The following is a 10,144-nucleotide window of genomic DNA, read 5'->3' on the forward strand; positions in this document are numbered from 1 at the left end:
ATTTTTGGTAGGGATGGACAGGGTTTCGCCATGGCTGGTCTTGAACTCCTGACCTCAAGTGATCCACCCACCTCAGCCTCCCAAAATGTTGGGATTACAGGCGTGAGCCACCGCACCCAGCCCTGACCCCCTATTTTTATTTTTGTATGTGTGTGTATGTGTGTGAGACAGAGTTTCGCTCCTGTTGCTGAGGCTGGAGTGCAAATGGTTGCTCACTGCAACCTCTGCCTCCTAGGTTCAAGCAGTTCTCTCACCTCAGCCTCCCAAGTAGCTGAGATTACAGGCACCTGCCACCACGCCTGTCTAATTTTTGTATTTTTAGTAGAGACAGGATTTCACCATTTTGGCCAGGGTGATGACCCTTATATTTTAAGTGCCTACTAGAGCCTGGCAGTGTGCTATACATCACATATATGTGATTTTACTAATCTTCACAACAACCCTACAAAGTTGGCACTTTTTTTCTTTTTTAAAATTTTATTTTTCTGTGTGTGTTTGTTTTATAAACGGGGTTCTCACAATGTTAAACAGGCCAGCCTCAAGCAATTCTCCCACCTCAGCCTCCCAAAGTGATGGGTTTACAGGCATAAGCCATCTTGCCCAGCATTTTTTTTTTTTTTTTTTTGGAGACAAAATCTCACTGTCACCTAGGCTAGAGCTAATTTTTTGTATTTTTGTGTAGAGACAGGGTTTCACCATGTTGCCCAGGCTGGTCTCGAACTCCTAGGCTCAAGCAGTCCTCCCACCTCAGCCTCCCAAAATGCTGGGATTACAGGCATGAGCCACCACACCTGGTCAGCAAAAAAGCCCAATTAATGATTAAACTGAGGGTCAGAGAAGTTGAGAAACCTGCCCAGGGTTACATACCTAGGAAGTTGTAGAGATGGGATTCCAGCCTAATGCCTGATAATCTCTTACTCCAAAACACAGACCCTTTTTTTTTCTTTGGTGACAGGGTCCCTGTCACCCAGGCTGGAGTACAGTGGCACGATCTCAGCTCACTGCAGTCTCTGCCTCCCGGGCTCAAGCAGTCCACCCACTTCAGCCTCCCAAGTAGCTGGGACTACAGGCATGTGCCACCATGCCCGGCTAGTTTTTATATTTTTTTGTAGAGATGGGGTTTTACCATATTGTGCCAGTTGGTCTTGAACTTCTGAGCTCAAGCAAGCCACCCCGCTTAGCCTCCCAAAGGTCTGGAATTACAGGCGTGAGCCATCACGCCCAGCCATCAGAACACAAACCCTTAACCACTAAACCCATTGTAGACAATTAGAGGGAGATGGGGCTGGAAAAGAAGATAGGGTGTACGCCACAGACAGCCCCAAATACTCTGCAAAGGAATTTGAACTTTATTCTGTATACATTTGGAAACAACAAATGGCTTTTAAGTCCAAGAGTGATGCAATCACAGTGACGCATTAATAAAGGTTACTGAGGAGACAGAGCAGAGCACTGTGGCTGGAGGCTGGAAGCCTGGCCAGGAAGCTGTTGCCATTGTCCAGGTGAAAGGTGCTAAGGACCTGCTTGGTGGCAGTGGGGACAGAAAGAAGAAAGCAGGCCAGGCGTGGTGGCTCCCACCTGTAATTCCAGCACTTTGGGAGGCTGAGGCGGGAGGATCACTTGAGACCAAGAATTCAACACCAGCCTGGGCAACATGGCAAGACCCCATTTCCACAAAAAAAAATTAAAATGAGCTGAGTGTGGTGGCACGCACCTGTAGTCTCAGCTACTCGGAAGGCTGAGGTGGCCCTTGAGCCCAGGAGGTTGAGGCTGCAGTGAGTTGTGATTGAGCCACTATACTCCAGCCTGGGTGACAGAGACCCAGCTTTAAAAACAAACAAATGGATTTTCCCACTCTTGTGTCCAGTCCAGGCCCCTCAGCAGCCTGAGGTGGTGTCCTTCAAAGAGCAGAGCACTGCATCATCAGGTGGATGCAGCCATCATCTCCAACCCCCTGCCCTTCATCCCTACGGTACTGACGGCCTCATCCTCCCCTTCAACCCCCAGGGACACACTCAGGACACCAACACCTTCTTTCTGTGCCGGACACTGCGCTCCCTAGGGGTCCAGGTTTGCCGAGTCTCAGTTGTACCTGATGAGGTAGCCACCATTGCAGCTGAGGTCACCTCTTTCTCCAACCGCTTCACCCATGTCCTCACAGCAGGGGGCATCGGCCCCACTCATGATGATGTGACCTTTGAGGCAGTGGCACGGGCCTTTGGGGATGAGCTGAAGCCACACCCTGAGCTGGAAGCAGCCACCAAAGCCCTAGGAGGGGAAGGCTGGGAGAAGCTGTCATTGGTGCCCTCCTCTGCCCGCCTGCATTACGGCACAGATCCTCGCACTGGTCATCCCTTCAGATTCCCACTGGTCTCCGTCCGAAATGTCTACCTCTTCCCAGGCATTCCAGAGCTGCTGCAGCGGGTGCTGGAGGGGCTGAAGGGACTGTTCCAAAACCCAGCTGTTCAGTTCCACTCAAAGGAGCTGTATGTGGCTGCTGATGAAGCCTCCATTGCCCCCATTCTGGCTGAGGCCCAGGCCCACTTTGGACGTAGGCTTGGCCTGGGTTCCTACCCTGACTGGGGCAGCAACTACTATCAGGTGAAGCTGACTCTAGACTCAGAGGAAGAAGGACCCCTGGAGGAATGCCTGGCCTACCTGACTGCCCGTTTGCCCCAGGGATCGCTGGTCCCCTACATGCCCAACGCCGTGGAGCAGGCCAGTGAGGCTGTATACAAACTCGCTGAATCAGGTAGGGACCTTATGGAGGAGGGGCAGTATGCCCAAAGCCATTGGTGCCACCCCAGATCTCAGTAATGCAGGGGCTGTTGGGTGCTTCCTGCAAATCCCAGAGAGGGCAGAAGATAGCTTCTGTTAATTCATTATTCTTCCAATAAACGTTGATTGAGTACCTACTTTCATTAGCACTGTGCTAGGTGTTGGGGATATAGCCCAAAAGGATAATGTATGCCCTGCTCTTGTGGACGAGTGTTTTAACAAGAAAGATGGACATTAAACAGGTGATCCTGCATGGGGTGATGAAGAGAGTGATCTCTCACAACAGGGAGATCAGCCTTGATCTGGGGTCAGAGAAGGCAAAGTGACATAAACTGAGCGATAAGGAGGATTTGGTCTAGTAGGTGGGCAAGAGCCAATAGTATGAATGATGGCCTGCAAGGAAGCAGCATGGGGTTTAGGGGAATAGAAGGAAGCCCACACCCCATGCCCCCTGCTACGGAGGAATGACACTGAGGCTACCGTGAGGTGTGGCTGGGTGGCAGATGGCAGGTCAGGGGCCAACTCTGCAGGGCCTAGTGAGCAGCATGAAGGAGTTTGGACTTTATCCTCGGACAATTGGGAAGATATCGAAGGGTTTAAGCAAGGGCAGCATGCCTTCACTCCCCTTGATAGCCATATGTGTCCATCTGATGCCCTCTTCCCTGCCTGCTTGGCAGGGTCTTCTCTGGGGGAAAAGGTGGCAGGTGCCCTACAGACCATTGAGACCGCCCTGGCTCAGTACAGCCTCACCCAGCTCTGTGTGGGCTTCAACGGGGGCAAAGACTGCACCGCCCTCCTGCACCTCTTCCATGCAGCTGTGCAGAGGTGAGCCTGCCCCCCTGGGAGACAAGACCCCTGATCTGTTTCTCCAGTTCCACATCCCAGAAAGCAAGGGGAGAGGGGGTGTATAGGTGGAGTTCAAGAGGGAGATAGTCTTGGTGACCTCTCAGTTCCATTCTCCCACCATATTGAGCATATGAGATGTGCCTGGCCTTGTGTATGGATGTGCAGGCCACTATCCCTGACCACAGGGAGGTCACAGTCCACTGGGGAGATGGAAGATTTACATACCTGAACCAGGGATGCGTGCTTAGATTTGAGAGGTGAAAGGTCAGAGTGGGCTTCCCAGAGGAAGTGGGTCTAATGGACGGAAAGGACAAGGAAAAGGGAGAAGGGGTGGGAGTCTGTTCCAGGGGCCAAAGAGAACAGTGAGCTGTTTCAGGAGAGCCATTTCCCTGTCCATGCTGGCAAGCCTGTGGATTCTTCCCCCTCCACAGGAAATTACCTGATGTTCCAAACCCCCTCCAGATCCTGTATATCCGCAGCATCTCCCCTTTCCCTGAGCTGGAACAATTTCTACAGGATACTATCAAGAGGTACTAGGGGCCTGGAGGTTTGGGCTCCAAGAGAAGCTTGACAGAGCCCACTCCCGACCCCTACTTCTGTTTCTTCCTAAGGTATAATCTGCAGATGTTGGAAGCTGAGGGCAGCATGAAGCAGGCCCTGGGTGAACTGCAGGCACGGCACCCCCAGCTGGAGGCTGTCCTGATGGGCACCCGCCGGACTGACCCCTACTCCTGTAGCCTCTGCCCTTTCAGCCCCACTGACCCAGGCTGGCCTGTGTTCATGCGCATCAACCCACTGCTGGTAATGGGGAAGAGGGTTGATCGCCTTCAGTCTCACGTGCCCCATCAGTCACTGCACCCTAGCTCACTTGTAGTAGTGGGGAGGCTAGAGCCTGGAACCTGGATGAAGGGGCTTCATCATCCAAGTGAGGCAGTGCTATCTGTTCATTCATCCTTTTGACCAATATTTATTGAGCCCAAATTCAATAGCAGGCATTGTGCTTCCTACTGTGGACAGAATAGTGACTTAGACCTGTGCTGTCTAATATAGCCACTAATTATTTATTTATACTTAAATTTTAATTAATTAGAATGAAATACTTATGACTAAAAACCACTGAATTATATACTTTAAAAGGATGAATTTGACAGCATGTGGATACCTCAATTTTTCAAATTAAGTACAATTAAAAATTCAGTTCTGGCTGGGCGCGTGGCTTATGCCTGTAATCTCAGCACTTTGAGAGGCCGAGGTGGGCGGATCACTTGAGGCCAGGAGTTCGAGACAGCCTGGCCAACATGGTGAAACCCCATCTCCACTAAAAATACAAAAAATTAGCCAGGCGTGGCCAGGTGCGGTGGCTCACACATATAATCCCAGCACTTTGAGAGGCCAAGGCAGGCGGATCACGAGGTCAGGAGATCGAGACCATCTTGGCTAACAGGGTGAAACCCTGTCTCTACTAAAAATAGAAAAAATTAGTTGTGCGTGGTGGCGGGCACCTGTAGTCCCAGCTACTCAGGAGACTGAGGCAGGAGAATGGCGTGAACCTGGGAGGCAGAGCTTGCAGTGAGCTGAGGTCACACCACTGCACTCCACCCTGGGCAACAGAGCAAGACTCTGTCTCAAAAAAAAAAAAAAAAAAAAGCCAGGCATGGTGGCATGCACCTGTAGTCCTAGCTACTCGGAAGGCTAAGGCAGGAGAATTGCTTGAACCTAGGAGGCGGAGGTTGCAGTGAGCTGAGATCACACCACTGCACTCCAGCCTGGGCAACAGAGCAAGACTCTCTATCTCAAAAAAAAAAAAAAAGAAAGAAATGCAGGCCGGGCATAGTGGCTCACACCTGTAATCCCTGCACTTTGGGAGGCTGAGGCAGGTGGATCGCCTGAGGTCAGGAGATCGAGACCAGCCTGACCAAGATGATGAAACCCCGTCTCTACTAAAAATACAAAAATTAGCGGGACATGGTAGCAGGCACCTGTAATCCCAGCTACTTAGGAGGCTGAGGTAGGAGAATCACTTGAGCCTGGGAGGCAGAGATTGCAGTGAGCCTAGATGGCACCACTATACTCTAGCCTAGGCAACAGAGTGAGACTTCGTCCAAACAAAAATACAGTACTTTAGTATTTGTACTAGCCACATTTCAAATGACCACCATATTAGACAGTAGAGATATAGAACATTTCCATCACCACAGAAAGTTCTGGCCAGGCATAGTGGCTCACACCTGTAATTCCAGCACTTTGGGAGGCCAAGGTGGGCTGATCAATGCCTGTAGTCCCAGCTACTCAGGCTGAGGCAGGAAGATCGCTTGAGCCAGGGAAGTCAAGGCTGCAGTGAGCCATGATCATGCCAGTGCACTCCAACCTGGGCAACAGAAAAGACCTTGTCTTTAAAAAAAAAAAAAAAAATCAGGCGGGGCACAGTGGCTCACGCCTGTAATCCCAGCACTTTGGGAGGCCGAGGCAGGCGGATCATGAAGTCAGGAGATCGAGACCATCCTGGCTAACATGGTGAAACCCCGTCTCTACTAAAAATACAAAAAATTAACCAGGCGTGGTGGCTGGCGCCTGTAGTCCCAGCTACTCAGGAGGCTGAGGCAGGAGAATGGCATGAACCCGGGAGGCAGAGGTTGCAGTGAGCCGAGATCGCGCCACTGCACCCCAGCCTGGGCGACAGAGCAAAACTCCGTCTCAAAAAAAAAATAAATAGACAGACATGGTCTCTGCCTGTCCTCCTGGAGCTCCACCCTTGCAGTAGAGGGTGGTTCAGGAATGGAAAGCAAAGAGTGGAGATGAAGTCCTTATCTTTCTCTTTGCATACATAGAGCAAGCTATACCAGAGAATCAGATAGCAAGCCCTCCTTCAGAGGCCAAGGGAGCAGAAGAGCCATCGATGGGCCCCTTCCCAGGACAGCAGGGGTAGAAGTGGGAGAGGGGAGCATTTGTGACTATTCTATTACTCTGACCTCCCAGGACTGGACCTACAGAGACATCTGGGACTTTCTGCGTCAGCTGTTTGTCCCATACTGTATCCTGTATGACCGAGGGTAAGGGTATTAAGGGAAGGGAATGGGTAAGGGAGTTTTTAGGGTGCTGGAATAGGGAGGGCCAGTAGGATTGCACACCCTATCACATACTTGCCCTCTACCCTCCCTGCTCCAGATACACATCACTGGGGAGTCGGGAGAATACCGTGCGGAACCCGGCTTTGAAGTGCCTGAGCCCAGGAGGACACCCCACATACCGTCCAGCCTACCTACTGGAGAACGAAGAAGAGGAGCGAAACTCCCGCACATGACCTCCCACCCTAGGAGGGAGGGAAGGACACTGTTCTAGGGTATAACCTGGCAATAAACCATGCCTGTCACTGTGCCTGTTGCTCTAGCTGTGTCTTCCTGCTCCAGAGGATGGGAGAAGCAGAATTGGGTCAAATGCTGCCAGCTCTGACTGGCTGTGCTCACTTTAAGGGGCCCAGGGGCAGGGCAGAACAGGCTGGAAGGAGCTCTCACTGATGGTTCTCAATGTCAGCCTCAGCAGGAGCCCACCAGAGGGCAGAAGCAGGAGTTGTGCCAACCACTGGGAAAAGGGCAATCAGGCAGGGCAATACCCTGGCTGGAAGAGGGGAAGCTGCCTTGGCCTAGTTGTGGAGGATGAAAGATGGAGTGGCCAGGCCCTCCCTCCCACTAACCCCACCCTCCCATCCCTGTCTAGAGGGGCTGACTCAGCCTGTTCCCAGGCCTAGAACCTTCCCTTTGCTAAACCCTGGATCCTTTGTCTCTGTAGTCATGAGGCTGAAGGGGGTGGGGACAGTGTTGATAAAAGGCACTAGAGGCAGCTCCCACACCCTTCCTCAGAACTGCTGCCCACATGCAGCCACGGACACAGCCCCTAGCCCAAACCCTACCTTTCTTCCTCGGAGGGGCCCCTCAAGACACTGGGCTGCGGGTGCCTGTCATTAAGATGGGCACAGGGTGGGAGGGCTTCCAGCGGACCCTGAAGGAAGTCGCCTACATCCTCCTCTGCTGCTGGTGTATCAAGGAACTGCTGGATTAATGGTGGCAGGGAACTGCCTCCTCTCCCCACCAGCACCATGGCTGGCATCGCTCAGGTGGGCAGGATAAACAGGAGGCATAGCTGCAGCTTCTGTGGCAGAGCTTGCCTCAGCTTCTCATTCTCTTCTTTAGCCCCCAGCCCAATTGCCATCAAGACTCCTGGGGCCAGCTGTGCTTGACCAAGGATGGGCCACAAACAATGAGTAAAGAGTGAAGTGTGGATCCTGCTTTGAGCTGTGTCATCTGACGGACCTGCCTCATCTCTGAGCCTCCTCCATTCCCAACCCCTGCCTCTGGGGAACCTCTGGTGGGCAGGAGCTTGGACTGATCTGGCTAGGACCCCAGTAAGATTGTGGCAAGACCTGGCACTCCTCCAAGCTTGGCACAGTGGGCCCACCAGCTCAGATGGTTGATCTTACTATACTCTCATAGTACCAAGAATGGACTGTCTCCTAAGATAACTGAGAATCACTGAATTATAAATATAATCCACAGGCTTTGAGGCCCAAGATTCTAAATGTCTAAAGGGGAATCAGAAAAAGTCAGCACTAGAAGGGTCTGAGAGCCAGGGTGCAGACCAGGGAGGGAAGGAGCTTGTCCTGAATAGAACCAAGATTGAAAGCCAGGTTCCTGAGTGGGGAGGGTGGAAGACAGTCCAGGTTCCTCTCAATCTGTGGGTAAGGAGGGGACCCAGCTTGAGTAGGGTCTTCATCTGTGAGGCCAAGGGTGTATGGAAACCCAGAGGACCCAGCCCTTTCCCAAATAGAAGACCTGCCCAGGCAGCTTCCTGCTTCTGAGGATCTTGGGGAAAGCACTAAGCTGAGGCTAGTCCCCAGCTCCTGAAGGAAGTGGAACCGCATGAGCTACAAGAGCTCCCAGCTCACATACAAAGCTACAAGAGAAAGGCACCTGTGTGGCCACATGGGTCCCCCAGGCTTATCATGGCACAGCCCTATCAGGACATAAGCAGCTAGATTGAGCAGAATTGGCTCTTGACTTCCTCTTGGTAGCCACAGCTGGCATTTTCCAGGAGTTGCTCCAGTGGTGGAGGCGCATCAGCCACGTGCGTCATCCTGCTCATGGGGCGCTTATGCTTACTGATGCGCCCACCCACAGCCCCCACACCTCAGAGCCAGCCATGGGACTGCTCAGTATTTCCCTGGGATCCCCACCCAGCATTCTCTGTCCCCTCTTAGGGCTCAGTTTTCATCCCCCAGCCCTTTGTCACTTGGGGCACTGGCCTGGAGATTACGGTAGATAGAGCCCTCTTCCTCCCTGCCTGGGACCAGCTCTTCCTCAGCCTCTCTTAGTTAACTCTTGGTTTTTTTTGGTTTTTTTTCTAGGTTATTTTTGTAAAGGTGATATATGCCCACAGTAAAGAACTTTAGGCCAGGCTGGGTACGATGGCTCACACCTGTAATCCCAGCACTTTGGGAAGCAGAGGTGGGCGGATCACCTGAGGTCAGGAGTTCTAGACCAGCCTGGCCAACATGGTGAAACCGCATCTCTACTAAAAATAATCAGCTGGGCAAGGTGGTGAGTGCCTGTAATCCCAGCTACTTGGGAGGCTGAGGCAGGAGAATGACTTGAATCCGGGAGGTGGAGGTTGCAGTGAGCCAAGATTTCACCAGTGCACTCCAGCCTGGGTGACAGAGCAAGACTTCGTCTTAAAAAAAAAAAAAAGAACTCTAATAGTTAAAAGTCTCCTGGTCTATCCCCCAGTCCCTTAGTGCTGCCCCTGGAGGCAACCATGGTTACCAGTTTCTTGGAGACCATTCCAGTCTATGCATAGACTGCATCTTCATTCATTCTACAAATATTGAGTTTTTCAGTGTATACTTATATCAGTGTGGGTCTTTGGATACAGCAGTGAACAAAACAGATCCTTGTACTTGTGAAGCTTACATTTTAGGGGGCGGACAGGACAAACTAGAAACATTTTTTAAAGTATGTATATGTTATTAGATGATAGGCACTATAGGAAAAAAAAAGTGGAAATCGAACTGGTGTTGGGAATGGGTCATAGAGAGCCTAAGAATTTGAGCTTTTATGCTGAGTGAAATGAGGAATTATTGCAGGATGTTGAGCATGAAATGAGTTTTTTTACTTAAAAGGCTCAAGCTGGCTGCTGTGTTGAGAACAGACTTCAGGGGAGCAAAGGTAGAATACGAGTGACCTATTAGGAGGTAATGGCACAATATAGGCCAGACACGTTGGTGGTCTCAGACCAGGTTTATAGCAAAAGCAGTAGTGAGGGGTGGCTGGATTCTGGATATATTACTCTTCCTAGTTAGTTAACCTACTCTCCACATTGTTCTGCACTTTGCTTCTTTTCCTTTGATAAAACTTGGACAGGATTTAGGATCCCATATCAACACATGGAGAACTTGTCCATTCTTTTTTACAGCAGCCTAGTCTCTACAGTACTCCAACTTGAGCTTATTTCTTATCCCTGGCAGGTCAGT

At 51.2% G+C, this 10,144-nt stretch overlaps 1 protein-coding gene across 1 annotated transcript in view; it reads left to right on the plus strand.

Annotated features, from left to right (window-relative positions):
- The window catches only part of FLAD1 (flavin adenine dinucleotide synthetase 1), a 14,866-nt gene extending 7,867 nt beyond the window's left edge, over window positions 1-6,999 (plus strand). Inside the window, exons 3-8 of the mRNA XM_011987439.1 lie at window positions 2,008-2,752; window positions 3,456-3,603; window positions 4,056-4,154; window positions 4,236-4,425; window positions 6,601-6,674; window positions 6,790-6,999. Of these exons, the coding sequence (XP_011842829.1) occupies window positions 2,008-2,752; window positions 3,456-3,603; window positions 4,056-4,154; window positions 4,236-4,425; window positions 6,601-6,674; window positions 6,790-6,925 (1,392 nt within the window). The 3' untranslated portion in view covers window positions 6,926-6,999. The remainder of the gene's footprint in view (window positions 1-2,007; window positions 2,753-3,455; window positions 3,604-4,055; window positions 4,155-4,235; window positions 4,426-6,600; window positions 6,675-6,789) is intronic.
- The last annotated feature ends 3,145 nt before the right edge of the window (window positions 7,000-10,144 follow it).

The sequence above is a fragment of the Mandrillus leucophaeus genome, unplaced genomic scaffold (genome assembly GCF_000951045.1).
Source record: "Mandrillus leucophaeus isolate KB7577 unplaced genomic scaffold, Mleu.le_1.0 Scaffold310, whole genome shotgun sequence".
Classification (NCBI taxonomy): Eukaryota; Metazoa; Chordata; class Mammalia; order Primates; family Cercopithecidae; genus Mandrillus; species Mandrillus leucophaeus.